Raw genomic sequence first — 17,087 nt, forward strand, 5'->3', positions numbered from 1 at the left:
CGAGTGGATGGGTAACAGAAAATACACGCCTGGGATCACTTCATTGGCTCTGCTTGACAGAGGCTCAGTTAATTAATCAATGGGGTATTGAAAGCAGACCCACTCTGGCTAGGCTTATAAATGCCCTCGGGCAGATAGCCTAGTACCTACCTATGAACCTATGAGTTACAGGACAGAAACAAGTGGAAATGCAGGCTTTCAAATCAGAAAGTTGAGAGAGGTGGAAAAATTGCACAAACGGCCAATAACTACAATTTCTGGGCCAGAACCACTCCTTATGTGGTAGACAGAGATCATCCATGTGCAACTAACAGTGGGCAAGACTGCTTTTCAGTTTATAGCATCCTACAGACCACCCTCTCAAAGTCAGGAATCCTACTTGGCTTTCCTGAAAACATTGGAGAACATGAAGATCTCTCCGAACACCATTATATTGGGTGACTTCAACTACCCAAACATAGACTGGGAGCACTACTCAAGCCCCAGCACCTTAGCCCAAAGGTTCCTGGAAATTATAAACTCAAATGGTATGGAACAACTAGTCACCACTCCTACAAGAGGGGATAACATACTAGACCTGATCATTACCAACATGGGTACTCTATGCTCCATACCAGAAGTATATCCCTCATTGGTAAGATCAGACCATAAATTAATTTCACTGGATATCCACATCCCGACCCCACCCCCAACCCAGAAACCCACAGTGAAAAACTTCTCAAAAGCAAACTTCTCACTTCTTAAAACTGAAGTGGAATCCTTCAAGGCCCCAGGGCCAGTGGAAACTACGACCCAAACTGCAGAATCCTATATAAACATATTCTACGGACATCTCCAGGAATGCATGGATCATGCTATTCCAAACAAAACCAAGACCCAATCATCCAAAGGCAGGCGTCCAGTCTGGTGGACCCCAGCCATAAATAAACTGTACAACAGAAGGAGGAAGCTACTACATGAGAGAGCAAAATCCCTAATAGGGAAGGCAGCTCTGATCAGTACTAGCAAAAAATTACGATCCCTTATAAAATCCTCCAAGGCCAGCTTCGAGAGAAAAATTGCACAGGACACTAAAGACAATCATAAGGCTTTTTTCAGTTATGTTAGGAGCCTGGGATGCAACTCCCAGACTTGTTCTGAGTTGATTCTAAACAACAAAAAGTACACTGAACCCACAGACATCGCCAATATCCTGGCAGACAGGTTCAGTGCAAACTTCTCCACCCCTCCCCAAAGAGCAAGTATCTATCCCAGCAGAGGGCTGCCTCCCAAACATCTCTGATGCTCAGGTGAAGGCTGCCCTCTCCAAAGCAAAAAACACTGCTTCCTTGGGACCAGATGGCATCCCGGGTTGCATCCTATATGAACTCCAAGAAGAACTAACCCCTCAAATAAAACAGCTGTACAATCTCAGCCTCACTACAGGATATGTGCCCACAGAATGGTGTACAGCAACAGTGGTCCCACTCCACAAAGGTGGAGCCTCTACGGACCCTGGAAACTATCGCCCCAGGAATGTATGGATCAAGCAATCCCTAATAAAATCAAGACCCTTTCTACCAAAGGCAGGCGCCCGGTCTGGTGGACCCCAGCCATAAACAAACTCTACAACAAGAGGAGAAAGCTACTACATGACAGAGCAAAATCCCTAAAAGGGAAGGCATCTCTGATCACTACTAGCAAAAAACTACGATCACTCATAAAATCATCCAAGGCCAACTTTGAGAGAAAAATCGCTAATGACACAAAAGACAATCATAAGGCCTTCTTTAGCTATGTTAGTAACCTGGGTGGAAACTCCCAGATATGCTCAGAATTAGTCCAAAATGATACAAAAATCACTGAACTCACAGACATTGCCAACATACTGGCAGACAGGTTCAGTGCAAATTTCTCCTCCCTCCCCAAAGGAGAAATATCTATCCCACCAGAGTCTAGCCTCCCAAACATCTCAGATGCCCAGGTGAGAGCTGCTCTCTCTAAAGCAAAAAACACAGCATCAATGGGACCGGACGGTGTCCCCGGCTGTGTGCTACATGAACTCAATGAGGAACTAAACCCACACATAAGGCTGCTGTTTAATCTTAGCCTTACTACAGGATACGTCAAAGAATGGCGTCGGCAACTGTGGTCCCACTCCACAAAGGCGGTGCTTCTACGGACCCTGGAAATTACCGCCCCATAAGCTTGACGAGCCTTGTCTGCAAAGCTATGGAGAGAATCATAATGGAACTCATAAATAAAGACATTGGGGACCTACAGACACTGGATCCTACCCAATTTGGCTTTGTCAAGGGCAGATCCTGCCTCTTGAATTTGGTCGACTTTTTCGAAACAGTCACTAAGGCCATTGATGAGGGTAAGGCAGTTCACACAGCCTACCTTGACCTAGCAAAAGCGTTCAACACAATACCCCACTCGGGCATCATAGAAAAGCTCACCAGCTTAGATGTAAACCCATATGTCACAAGATGGGTTGCAAACTGGCTAAAGGACAGAACCCACAGGGTTAGAGTTGCTGGTGCCATGTCAGACTCTAAGCCGGTCATGAGCGGTGTCCCACAGGGCTCAGTCCTGGGCCCCTCTTGTTCGGCATTTATTTTTCTGAAGTGCAGGCAAACATAGGGGATTGTGGCTGACAAAATTTGCAGATGACTGCAAACTGGGCACCATAATTGACACTCCATCAGACACAGACATCCTCCAGAGAGGTCTCATAGAAATGGATAACTGGTGCCAGAGCCATGGCCTTAAGCTAAATGCCAAAAAATGTATAGTCATACCCTTTGGGAAAAACAAGGTAACCCCTAATTACCACATAGGTGGTAATCCATTAAACATGGAAGACGTTATCAGGGACCTGGGGACCCAAGTTGACAGTAACCTCTCTGACACTCACATTGCCAAAGTGGTTAGGAAGACCTTCTACATTGCCCACCTGATCATGAAGGGATTCACATCCAGATCAGGAGAGGTTATTGTACCCCTGTACTCTTCACTTATCAGACCAATGATTGAGTACAACGCCCCATTGAATGTACCTTACCCGACACCTGCAGCAGTTGGAAAGACCCCAAAAGTTCCTCACCAAAAGGATAAAGGGGCTCAAACATATGTCATACGCTGCCCGACTGAAGAAACTCCAGCTCTATTCAGTCACATACCGTCTGCTCAGAGGTGATCTGTGCCTGACATACAAGGCCATGTCCAACCCGGAATTAATGGACATGCTCCACCTCAAAAAATCCAAATCCACCAGAGCCACGAGAGCAAGAGACTTAAACCTCAACACGGATATAAACAGGACGTGCTGGAGGGACAGATTCATCACCCAGAGACTCCCTACATTATGGAACAGAATCCCAGTCCATGTGAGGCAGAGCCCCTCACTGACTCTGTTCAAGAGAAATCTTGACGAGTGGATTGTAGATCGTAGGTTTACCCCGGGAATCATCTCTGTGTCACTGCTGGACAGAGGCACAGCAAACTAATGGGTATAGTATTCTCATCCTAAGGGGTGGTGAAAGCCACACACACTCTGGCTAGGCTTATAAATGCCCTAGGGCAGATAGCCCAGTATGAACCTATGAACCTATAAACCTATGAACCTATAAGCCTGACTAGCCTAGTCTGCAAGGCTATGGAGAGGATCATCATGGAGCTCATAAACAAAGACATTGGGGACCTACAGACACTAGATCCTACCCAATTTGGCTTCATCAAGGGCAGATCCTGCCTTTTGAACCTGGTCGACTTCTTTGAAACAGTCACCAAAGCCATAGATGAAGGGAAGGTAGTCCACACAGCCTATCTGGACCTAGCAAAGGCATTCAACACAATACCCCACTCGGGCATCATAGATAAGCTATCCAGCTTAAATATAAACCCCCATGTCACAAGATGGGTCGCAAACTGGCTCAAAGACAGAACCCACAGAGTGAGAGTTGCTGGAGCCATGTCAGACTCGAAACCGGTCACAAGTGGCATCCCACAAGGTTCTGTCCTGGGACCGCTCTTGTTCGGTATATACTTTTCCGAGGTACAGGCCAATGTGGGAGGACTATGGCTCACCAAGTTCGCAGATGACTGCAAACTGGGTGCCATAATCGACTCTCCAGCTGACACAAACATCCTTCAAAAAGGTCTCACAGAGACGGATAACTGGTGCCAGAGCCATGGTCTAAAGCTAAATGCCAAAAAGTGTATAGTCATACCCTTTGGCAAAAACAATGTGCCCACAAATTACCACATAGGCGATAACCCATTAAGTACAGAGAAAGTAATTAGGGATCTGGGGACCCAAGTTGATAGCAATCTCTCCTTTGACAACCACATTGCCAAAGTGGTTAGAAAGACCTTCTACATAGCCCACCTCATCATGAAAGGATTCACATCTAGATCAAGAGAGGTAATCGTGCCCTTTTATTCATCCCTCATCAGGCCTATCATAGAATATAATGCCCTTTTTGGGATGTACCTTACCCGACACCTGCAGCAATTAGAAAGACCCCAAAAGTACCTCACCAAGAGGATCAAGGGACTCAAGCAGATGCCATATGCTGCCCGGTTAAAAAAACTCCAGCTCTACTCAGTTGCATACCGCCTACTTCGAGGCAATCTATGCCTGACATATAAAGCTATGTCCAATCCAGAATTAATGGACATGCTCCACCTCAGTAAATCTAAATCCCTTAGAGCCACATGCTCGAGGGACTTGAACCTCAGCACAGAAATAAATAGAACTTGCTGGAGGGACAGATTCATAACCCAAAGGTTCCCTTCCCTCTGGAATAGAATTCCAATTCATGTTAGGCAGAGCACCTCACTGAATCTCTTCAAGAAGAATCTTGATGAGTGGATGGGGGATCGTAGGTTTGTCCCGGGGATTACTTCCCTGTCACTATTAGACAGAGCCACAGTAAACTAAACCTTAAAAAGGGCACAGTATACTCAAATCAAGGGGTGGCATAAGCCAAACAAAATCAGGCTAGGCTTGTAATTGCCCCAGGGCAGATAGCCTAGTATGAACCTATGAACCTATGTACCTACGACAGGTTACCTAGTCCTTACCACTCCCACTGATAAGTTAGAAGGCTTCCCTCCAACACAGAAAGGCTTGGGGGGGCTCAGAAGTTTACATACAGTCCTGGATACAGCAAATCTGTATCTGGACTACACTAGTTACAGGAAAGGTAGGAAACAGGCTTATAATATATATTTTTTTTACAGAAAAGTAGCTAAAACAGCAGTAAAAACAATTCACATGCAGGCCAAGCTGGCACACTTGAGTATGTAGCAATATTAGACCAAACACAGTTTAAAAAATGCAATTAAATTAAAAAGGACTAAAAGTCAGTGAGCCACTTGGCAGCCCATCTTGTGACGTAGCGATTTATACCTAGTTTAGTGAGTTTATCTATAATTCCAGAAAGGGGGAGTAGTGTCGAAGTCCTTGGCAAGGTCAAGATACCACCGCTCTTCCACTAAATCCCTCCTACATGTCACCAAACCCCACATTAGAGCTGGTGACTCTCTTTAGTCAAACTACATCACCAAAAATGTAATTCCATCCTTCAGAACATAATAATTACTCCCAACACATCTCACTTCAAATCTCTACTGAAAGACTACCTAGGAAGCGACTGGTTCTGCTCATGCTCTAGTCCTGGCTGACAACGTCCTCTTTCTCTTTTCCTGTTCTTCTTCCTTAGCCCTCAATCTCTACTTCATTTCTACTTATTCTCCCCCTGCATACCATGACTCAACCCTAACTGATTACTCCTCTCCTTCTCACTCCCTTCTATTTCCTTCTGAATTTCCAGCTTTCTTCTCTTCCAACTTCACATTCACCACTATCTCCTAAGTCTTCCCACTTCTCCTGTTTACCCTACTTCTCTGTCTACTTTTATCCCCATTAGTTTGTCTTCCTTCCTCAGTTCCCTCTATGTCATATACAGTAGACTTAACTTACAACTACTGCTTCTTAGATGCAGTTGTTTTATCATATACCTACAGATCTAAACTATCCAGCTATATACTTCTTTCCCCAGGCTCAGCTTATTACACTTTCAGCCTCTGTCAATTATATGGCACAAAATCAAGCCTCTATACACAAAGTACCTTATTATGTGCTCTATTGTTTGTGTCTCTTGGTATTTACTCAATTATTAGCCTCTTACTTGCATTGGGTTTAGTTTTGTAAAATCTCTAAGTATTGTTCACTGTTAAATTTTTGTTTTGTAAAATCCTCTACATATTGTATAATCTCCAAATACTGTTCTCTGCAAATGTTTTTTGTAACTTTTAATTAATGTACTTATTCTGGAGCTTTTCTCCCGGGGCCTCTGCTGGAAATGGGCTACCACCCAGTCGGACTATCCCAGTAAACAAAAGTAAATAAATAATACAATTACGTTATTGCAATAACATATAACCCAATTAGTAGGTAAACTACATGGGTGGCAGAGAAGCAAACAAACAAACAAAAAAAGATAAATTCTAATCTGAGACTGAATGAGAACACTAAAACGGGACACATGCCCTACTCCTGCATAATATCCTCTAATGGTAAAGGATTTTTCAGACTGAGTCCAACAGGATATGAATCACTTTAAGAAAGAATGTTCTTTCACCCCTTTTACTTTTGTTTTAATTGTTAAATTTAATGTGTTGCACACTACTCTTGCTGATGACTTACCAGTCTGGTTAGAGATCTCACCCTCAGAACAGGGGATACAGATGAAGCAACACTTGGGTTGTCCCCGCTGGTCAGCCTTCCTGTATCCTGGGGAACAACTCTCAGTGCAGACAGAAATGGGAACCTGTTGAAGATGAAAAAGAAGTTTATTTTCATATTTGTAACCAGGCAAGAAGTACTAGGCAAATATGGCTCTTTTCAAAAATGACCCGAGACCTTTATTCATAAGTGCCATGTTCCGAATAATGCAGTATGTAAGAAGAATCTTAGTGAATATGACCTAGGCTCTGTTAGAGGAAGTTTATTATTTGGTGGTCTACATTAGACAGTTTATGCAAAAATGTGTGCTGAAAGTAAATCTTTCTGGTTTCCTCATTTAGCAAATCATGCAATTAAGTGATACACTGCCAGATGACAGGATTTACATGCAAATTTTCTTGCAATCCTTTACACATACACACACACACACACACACACACACACACACACACACACACACACACACACACACACACACACACACACAGTGACAACAACCTTTCTCATTAAGATGGGCATCATCAGTATTAAAGTGAAAGGGATAATAACTCCTCATTGACTTCTAATGAAGGCCAACTTATGCTGCCCTCTGTGCATGAGATCATGGGCATACTACAGAGGAAGGCAGCAAAGAAAACAAAATAGGGATGTAAGGTGAAAATGGAGACCTAATGGTTGAGATAGTATTGCAGGTTTGCTTTTATTTAGATCTCCTTCATAAATTATGCATTTGTATCAGAGATGGTCCATCTGGGAGATTTTACATTTGGAACAGTTTTCATTTAGGAGCAAGGCAGAAGTGCACTCCCTCATTAAATCATCCAAGGCCAACTTCAAAAGAAAAATAGCCAATGACTCTAAGGATAACCACAAGGCCTTCTTTAACTATGTCAAGAGTCTAGGGGCAAACTCTCAGATATGCTCCGAGCTAGTGCATAATGACCATAAATACACTGAACCAACCGACATTGCCAACATCCTGGCTGACAAGTTCAGTGCAAACTTCTCCCCCCCTCTCCACCAAAGGGGCTAGCACCCACCCCAGAAGAATGTGGTGCTCCAGATATCTCAGACACACAAGTAAAGACAGCCCTTGTGAAGGCCAAAAACACAGCATCAATGGGACCAGATGCTATCCCAGGTTGTGTCTTACACAAGCTTCAAAATGAACTAACCCCCCCCATCTCAAATCACTATTCAAACTCAGCATCTCTACAAGCTATGTACCCAAAGAATGGCATACAGCAACAGTTGTACCACTCCACAAAGGTGGTGACACAACTGACCCTAGGAACTATCGCCCTATAAGCTTGACTAGCTTGGTCTGCAAAGCCATGGAACGCATTATCATGGAGCTCATTAACAGGGACATTGGGAACCTCCAGACACTGGACCCCACCCAGTTTGGCTTTGTTAAAGGCAGATCTTGCCTCCTGAACTTGGTCGACTTCTTCAAAACAGTCACCAAGGCCATAGATGAAGGGAAGGTGGTCCACACAGCATATCTGGACCTCGCTAAGGCGTTCAACACCATCCCACACTCAGGAATCATAGACAAACTCACCAGCTTAAATATTAACCCCTATGTCAAGAGATGGGTTGCCAATTGGCTCTCAGACAGAACCCACATGGTAAGAGTGGAAGGCGCCATGTCTGACTCTAAACCAGTCACAAGCGGAGTCCCACAGGGCTCAGTCCTGGGACCCCTCCTGTTTGGTATATATTTTTCCGAAGTACAGGCAAAGGTGGAGGGACTGTGGCTAACCAAGTTCGCAGATGACTGTAAATTGGGTGCAATAATTGACTCTCCAGCTGACACAGACATCCTGCAAAAGGGTCTCACAAACACCTGGTGTCAAAGTCACGGCCTCAAGCTAAATGCCAAAAAATGCATAGTAATCCCATTTGGGAAAAACAAAGTACCTACAAACTACCACATAGATGGGAATCCACTAAGTACAGAAGAAGTAATTAGGGACCTGGGTACCCAAGTAGATAGCATGCTCTCCTTTGATAACCACATAGCCAAAACTGTCAGGAAATCCTTCTATGTGGCACACCTGATCACAAAGGATTTCTCATCCAGATCCAAGGAGGTGATTGTGCCCCTTTACTCCTCACTCATTAGGCCCATAATAGAGTACAATGCCCCATTTGGGATGTACCTCACTAGACACCTGCAACAACTAGAAAGACCACAGTAGTACCTCACTAAGAGGATTAAGGGCCTTAAACAATTACCCTATGAAGCACGACTAAAAAAGCTCCAGCTCTTCTCAGTCGCTTACCGTTTGCTCAGAGGTGACCTATGCCTGACCTATAGGGCTATGTCAAACCCTGAACTAATGGACATGCTTCACCTCAAAAAAACGAGATCTGTCAGAATCACTTGTTCTAGTGACTTGAACCTATAAACAACAATAAACAGGACATGCTGGAGGGATAGATTCCTGTCCCAGCGACTCCCCTCACACTGGAATAGAATCCCAATCCATATTCGACAGAGCTCCTCTCTGACCCTCTATAAGAGAAATCTTGATGAGTGGATGGGTAATCGTACGTTCTACCCTGGGATCACTTCAGGAGCCCTATTGACAGAGGCCCAGGTTACTAATCTAATGGGGAGGCGAAAGCCATCACTCTGTGGCTAGGCTTATAAATGCCCATGGGCAGATAGCCTAGTACTTACCTATGAACCTATGAACATGAGACTGCCACTGTGTAATGTGAACAATAAGGAATGATGTTGATTGTTCTCATTTCGGGATTGAACTATCTCAGAAAATTCCCTTCACTCCAAGATGCAGCCATTTTAGAGTTAGCAATATGTGTGTGTGTGTGTGTGTGTGTGTGTGTGTGTGTGTGTGTGTGTGTGTGTGTGTATATGTGTATATATATATATATATATATATATATATATATATACACATACATGCATATGAGTATATGACAGTTGTATACTCATGTAATTGAGAGCAACATGATAAAAATGGTGTATCCAAAAAAATAAATATTTGAATACATGCATAAATACATACATTAAAATAAAATAAAATAAAAATGTATTTTATATTTAAATACCAATTCTAAGATTGCTCTACCACATTATGCTGGTTGCCTGCCCTTAGATACTGTCTCTGTGATGCTGATTGTTATCTCTTTGAGTCCAATGACTTTTTAGTTCAATTAACTGAGCTGGTTTTAACTGATAATGTTTTCTACTGTCATGATTTATGTTTTTCCAAGTTAGGGGTACTGCCATGGGTAAGACATTTGCACCAGTATATGCTGATATTTTCATGTGTTATTTTAAGCAGGTAATAACAAGAATAACAAGAATGTTTTTTTTAATCAAATTGACACATGGAGACACCACCTTGATGATTGTTGGGTCATTTGGAGGGGCCCACAGTCTATGTTTAATGAATTTTATGAATAGAATTTGGTATCAGATTTATGGGAAGCTGTCAAACTTTTAGCACTAATTTTTTTGGATGTTAATGTTACCAAAACGTTGGATGTTATTCTTGTTTCTAGTGTAGACAGGAAACCGTTTAGTAAAAATGCCCTACTACAGTCTGGCAATTGCCATCCTGGACACATATTTAAAGATATTCATAGGTTTCATATAGGTAACATGGAACACATCAACATACTTACTGTATATTGAAGAGCACTATATGGATAACCCTTGCTAAAGAGTCAAACGTTTACAGCAACACAGTTATGTATTCATTTTCCATACTTAAAAATATACAACTTCACCTGGAATTTGTGAGTTACTATGGCAACTCAAAACTGCTGCAAGAAGCTCACCAGGGTTAAATGAGAACGTTAATATATCAAGTGTATCAAGAATGACATTTGATTTCTTTGAGAGGTTTTTTACCGCTAATATTTGTATGTATTGCATACATTTTTCTATTAGCATACATATGGGTGATGCTTTTGAAACCATTTTATGCTGACTTGCAACTAACTTTCATAATTTTTATCCATTAATTCTGACAATTCATAACATTTTACTATTTAGCTTTCATGTGAAGGATCTGCTACAATTTTACTTCTTAGTCACATGACAGGCTTCTTAAAAGTTAATATCTAGGACTGTGTGTACTGTCTTCTAATGAGGTCTGATACTTAAACAGACAAAAGTGCTCATCCATTTTAATTTCTTAAAATTTTATGAAAAAAGATTCCAAGATGGTGGTCATTTACGTAAAACCTTCTCCACAAAGCTCTTAACCAAACTACTGGAAATAAAGTAATAGCCAACAAATCGGGATATACGAGTATCTCTCAGAGAAGAAGAGCCAACACTTAACCTGAACTCATCTTATTGACCCTCAAAATCGTGGTGCTCATAACATAAAGTTAGTTTTGTTATCTGGCAGTTACCAACATGAGTTTCCACATGTAAAATAGAGGCCTGAAGGCTTCAGCACCCCAGCAACAGACAGCAACCACAAGGGAAAAAAGTAAATGAAGTTGCGGCGAGAAAATGTCTAAGGAAATAGAAGGTATGGATACTCAAACCTCCAAAACTAAATTATCGGCGATAGCATCCCCTGAAAAAGAAGTTTTATTGAAAAGACAGAAAACATCCAAAATTCAACAGGAACAAGTTAAAGAAAACACAAAACAAAAGCCTAAAAACACCATTCATATGGAGGATCTGAAGAGTGCCCTTTTACCATTGCAATCTGCAGTTCAAGGATTCTCAGAACAGCTTAATAAATTTGGAGGTACAATAAACCAAACTGTTGGGAGACTGGACTTAGTAGAAGGGAAAACCAGAACTAATGAGTTAGAAATTGAGCAGCTGAAAGAAATAAGAGCTAAAGACAAGACTGACTGGCATACAGTTAAAAATCCTGGACCTGGAAGCGAGGAGCAGACGGAACAATCTCATTATCAGAGGGCTACCGGAAAAATGCGAACAGAATCAACTGCTTCCAACACTTAAACAAATCTTTAGTGTTTTACTACAATCAAGGGAATCTACAGATGAATGCATAATTGAAAGAGCGCACCGAGCTCTCTATAAAAACCACAGCACCACAATCCCAAGAGCAATTTATGTGAAACTTCTTAACTATCAGGATGTACAATCTATCCTCTCTGCATTCAAAAAATAAAAACACTTTATGTGGAATAGCTATACAATTTCTATATCGCAGGATCTTCCTCTAGAAATCAAGGAAAGACACCATAAACTCTCTCCATACTGCGCAGACAAAATTAAACGCAAGATTAAATTCCAAATGAGATTCTCCAACACACTTTCTTTTTACCACAATGATATAAAATATGCCATGGTTTTGCCTAAGGAAGCTAATTCAGTCTTTATGAAGTGCTTTGGCAAACTACCGGAAGCATAGATACGGAAAATGTTGCACCTTTACCTACCAGCTCTAATTCTTAGCGCTCCCGGTCCCAGTCTTTCGATCTTAAATACATACATGCATTAGTTTTATTAAAGTTGTGTAAGTTAAACTAAAAAGAAGGATCCATTGTCGTTCACGGCTCCCAGGAACGGTCACATCAACGAGATGCAGCCAGTGGGACCCTTAAGTGGAGCAACTGGTGACCCTAATAAGCAAGTGCATTAAAAAGAGCTTCCTTCCGATTCAACCTGTTCATCGGGACTCTGCAATGTCTTCGTGTCTAAGAAATTGTCTCTCCTCTCAACAGACGACTTCCCCACCCTCATACAGATGCTGACAGGACTGTTAACTGAACATTGACTAATTCCTTTGTAATAGCAAAGGTAAAGAGATCATTTGAGGTACAAGTGTATTAAATATATGTGGTCATACAAGGCAAATTGCCTCCCCACTTTAACCTACATAGATGCATCTCTTTCTTAAAGAACACATTTTTGTGCTACTCTCTCCATGAATGTGGGGAGCTTGACCTGGCTGTTTTAAAGGCGGTATGATTCAGACCTGCTATATATTTTCTAGTCGCTATGCACCTCTTTCTCTATCTATGCGACATTGCAATGTTTAATATCATAAACTATCTAAAGAGGAAGAGAATCAAGGTGCCAGTTGCTAACATATGTATGCAATGACTGTTCGATAAATCGGCTGCAATATAGCGAACTGCATTGTTGGGGAAACCACAAACCTTCCTAATTTGAACCGATTTTATATGCTCAAATAATACATTCATAGGAGATGCATACATGAACTACAAAGTAAAGGCTACAATCTACAACTTTATGAAGATAAAGTATTTAGTGTATTTTGTGCTAATCCAGATAATTGAACAGGTTTTAAGTGACGCTAGTTGAAAGTTATGATATGTTTAGCAACAAATTGATATGTCTACAAAACTTCCTATTCTTAGCTTGGTTTCTCTACTAGGAATTATATATATTTTTTAGCAATATCCATAAATAACTGCTTTACAATAACTCTCTTTTATATGTACATACATCGGATTTTTGATATTTCTCTTCTTTACTCTCTTTTCCCTTTCCAGAAGTTAGATTTTAGATATCATATACCATTTATTAGTATAAAATGCTTAATAAGTGCATGTGATTTGATGCTTGTATAATATTATATTTACCGTAATTGGCAGAACCCTTAGTTAAGAGTTAGGTGAATACATTAAATAGGGTTCTTGATGATGACGTTTGGAACTAAGTCAGGGATGCACATAGAATGTAGATATAGCTATCTTGTTTTTGTTAACTACCCAGCATTCTTAAGGATGTGTTTACCTGTTCATTTTTTCTTTCTCTCTCTCAAATATAGGGGTTAAGTGGGTAGGCACAGGAGTAGATTTGACAGAGATCAGTGCTGCGTTTTTATTCTTTGTCACAAATGTACCTAATTTACGAATTAATCTTGAGCCATTCACCAGACCTCTTACTTTTAGTCATTTAAACCACACTGTTAATTTTAACCTGACACCCCGAAAGATATGGATAAGGTGTGGAAATTAATCTCCTGAATTGTAAGAGGGCTCCAGGATAAAAATAAAAGAAATCTTCTAATGCACCTACTCTTAAAGGCAGAAGCAGATATTTGCTATATTCAAGAATCAGATATCCCGGAGGAAGAGCGGATAAATGAAAAGAATAAGAAATGGATAACAGATATTATTTTGGCAGGAAACAGTTGTAATTCTAAAGGGGTAGCAATTATTATTAAAAACTCATTTCAAGCCTCTGTTATAGATAGGGGTTCAGGCCAGGGGTAGATGGTGTTATTTCATGTGCTTAAACCCATTACTTAGTAAACCAATCTTGTTTTTAAATATTTATGCGCCGTGCTCTGGGCAACATAACTTTATTTTGAAAATCTATAACATCTTAATTAATTTTCCCAATTATCACTATATCCTGGGGGCGGGGAACTGGAACGCGGTAAATGACCCTAGCTTTGATAGTTATAGTAAATCCAAATCATACAATACACAAGCCTCCCTAGCCTTCATGGATTTAATCTCAGACTTTGGACTGGTTGACCCCATCTCCTTTGGTGATGACATACAGAACAGCAATAAATATACATATTTCTCTAGATGTCATAACTCTTGGCCATGTCTAGACTTTTTTTCTAATGTCAGAAGGATTAATAAAATGGCAAATAAAATATTTGGTTAAACCTAGCCTTTTGTCAGACCATTCAAAGATTACTTTAATAATAAACTTTGCACACAGCCCACCTATACTAGCTAGAGGCTCTAACTGGTCTCTAAATAATATTTTATATAACCCAAAAGTTACTGATGAAATAGCCAAAGTTCTAATAGAGTTTAACATGGACACTCGTAACACAGACATCCCGTATGATGTCCAGTGGGCTGCATGTAAAGTGGTAATTAGAGGAATGATTATTCAAAAATCCACATATCTTAAGAAAAAGAGGAAAGAAAAGGAGGTCCACCTAATGTGTGAGATTACAGAACTAGACAAAAGGCATCAAGTAAACTATACTCTAGCTATGGAAACTAAAATGATAGATAAGCGAAGAGAATTATTCGACCTCCATCAATCCAACTATTCCCTACAGGAACTAAGGTTTATAACTAAATATTCTGAATGGATGCAAACCCCCTCCAAAGCATTAGCTAGGTTAATTGAAAATAAACAGGAATCTCCCAGGATAGCCCTTATCTACCATCAAGATAAACTTTATAAATCAGATACACAAATTACTCAACTATTTCACCAGATATACTCAGACATCTATGCTAGTAATGACCACCAAATCTCTCAATTTCAGAGATAAAAGACTATCTCAGCAATATCACATTCCCAAAGCTTAATGAAGACCAGAAAGCAATCTTATCTGCCCCATTAAGTCAACAAGAAGAAGTAAATGCCATTGGAAACCTTATGTTAGGAAAGGGTCCAGGTCCAGATGGCTACATCTCTGGATTTCTATAAAACTTTTAAAGATAATTTAGCTCCCATTTTGCTTAAGCTATTTAAGTGTATATCCCTCAATGGTATCTCGGACCTCTACATTAACCATTCAAAGACCATACTGATCCCCAAAAATAACTTGGATAAATCGAACCTGAATAGTTAGAGGCCGATCTCACTAATGAACGTAAATATTAAAATTTTATCATCTCTGTTAGCTGAAAGACTTAAGAAAGTAATCCCCTCTTTAATATCTAAAGAACTCAGGTTTCATGTCCAGCAGATATACCTGGGAAAATACAGTGACACTAGAAACTATGGTTAAACTTACCAAGAAATATAAAAATCCAATGGTATTGGACGGATGTAAGGCATTTGATAGGGTCAACTGGAACTTCATATTTACAGTTATATCTCACTTTGATATCCCCACTGAGTTCATCAATATTGTCAAGATTCTATACAATAGCTCCTATACGCACCTATATATCAATAAGAACTATTCAAAACCGATAAGAATTTCCAATGGCACCAGACAAGGATGCCCCCTTTCTCCTCTTTTATTCAACCTATACCTAGAGCCCCTTTTCTTATCCATTTTGCAAAAGACACATCACTCAATACCTAAAATACTACATACCAAGATACATCTGACCGCATTTGCAGATGACTTGAATTTATATCACGGACATCCCAATGTAGATCTCAAGAAGTTAGTCACTACCTTAAATACCTTTACACATATATCTGACTATAAAATTAATCAAAACAAATCCTAGATATTCCCAATCAATCCTATAGCTCACAGGGAAACTCACTTTCCAGACTCTCCCTTTAATATGGTCTACACATTCAAATATCTAGGGATTTGGTTTAACCACTCCTCCTCTTCTACATTGCATTGTAGTTTAACCAAATTATGGTCGGGACTCTCCCAGGACATGCCAGATGGCAGCAGATGAAACTGCCCATCCTATCTAAAACCTCTGTCATTAAAATTAATATCCTCCCAAAGTTTCTCTATCACTTTCATGCATCTTTCTCTTCCATTGCTAATACGTTTTTCACTAAGATTCACAAAGCTCTTGCAAAATTCATCTGGCATCCAAAGTCAGTAAGAGTATCATATCAAAGACTTATTTTTCCAAAATCTAGGGGAGGCCTAGGCATGCCAGACATTCAACTTTACTATAGAAGCCTGCATGCCAACAGAGTAATTTTGATTGCCAACTACCAATCAAACAACCAAATATGGACTCCTTCTTGGGTATAAATGTGGTACAACCATGTTCTGAATAATAATTTTAACCCCAAAGCACCCCCTTCTTAGAGCCATTAACTCTTACAAAAATAAAGCTGCATCATATCCTGAAGGATAAAGTCAAAATCTTTCAAGATATCTTTAAATTCCTGAAGTTAGAAAAAGCTCTGCTTCTATTCCAAGCAATCCACCTAAACCCTAATCTGAAATTGAATGATAGCATGATTAACCTTGTTGAATACCCTCTAATAAAACATTACATACTTTGGGACATTTATAAATATAGAGACTCCTTGCTTCTAGAACTATGAGATATCTTAAAGTTAACCAAAAAATACACCATAATACTTCGTCAAATAAGAGAAATGATCGCATCTTTACTTCAAGGTGTCACTATTGACAAGTCTGATTCCAACCAGGTATCTAAATTGTTGCAAGTTTTATCCAGCAAAAAGAGTATGTTGGCCCTCTCTTATAATCTTATACACACAATCCAGTATCAAGATAAAATTGTGTACACGGGCTACTGGGACCAACAAGGTTCTAATCTAGTAGAAGAACAAAAACTATCAGCCATCAAATCCACCCTCCTATTTTCCCCATTCAAAAAGCTCACCTATACACAATTTATGATCAACAATAACTTATACTTTACGCCCACTCATTTAAATAAATTTAACCTGGATGTATCCTTTACATGCCCC

The 17,087-nt window shown here is 40.2% G+C and overlaps 1 protein-coding gene across 1 annotated transcript in view; it reads right to left on the reverse strand.

The window, feature by feature from the left end:
• The window catches only part of LOC122797821 (vomeronasal type-2 receptor 26-like), a 98,714-nt gene that overhangs the window by 58,144 nt on the left and 23,483 nt on the right, over positions 1–17,087 (reverse strand). The window contains exon 2 of the mRNA XM_044066344.1: positions 6,698–6,821. Within this exon, the coding sequence (XP_043922279.1) occupies positions 6,698–6,821 (124 nt within the window). The remainder of the gene's footprint in view (positions 1–6,697; positions 6,822–17,087) is intronic.

Source organism: Protopterus annectens, chromosome 3.part1 (genome assembly GCF_019279795.1).
Source record: "Protopterus annectens isolate FY-2018-M chromosome 3.part1, PAN1.0, whole genome shotgun sequence".
Taxonomy (NCBI): Eukaryota; Metazoa; Chordata; order Ceratodontiformes; family Protopteridae; genus Protopterus; species Protopterus annectens.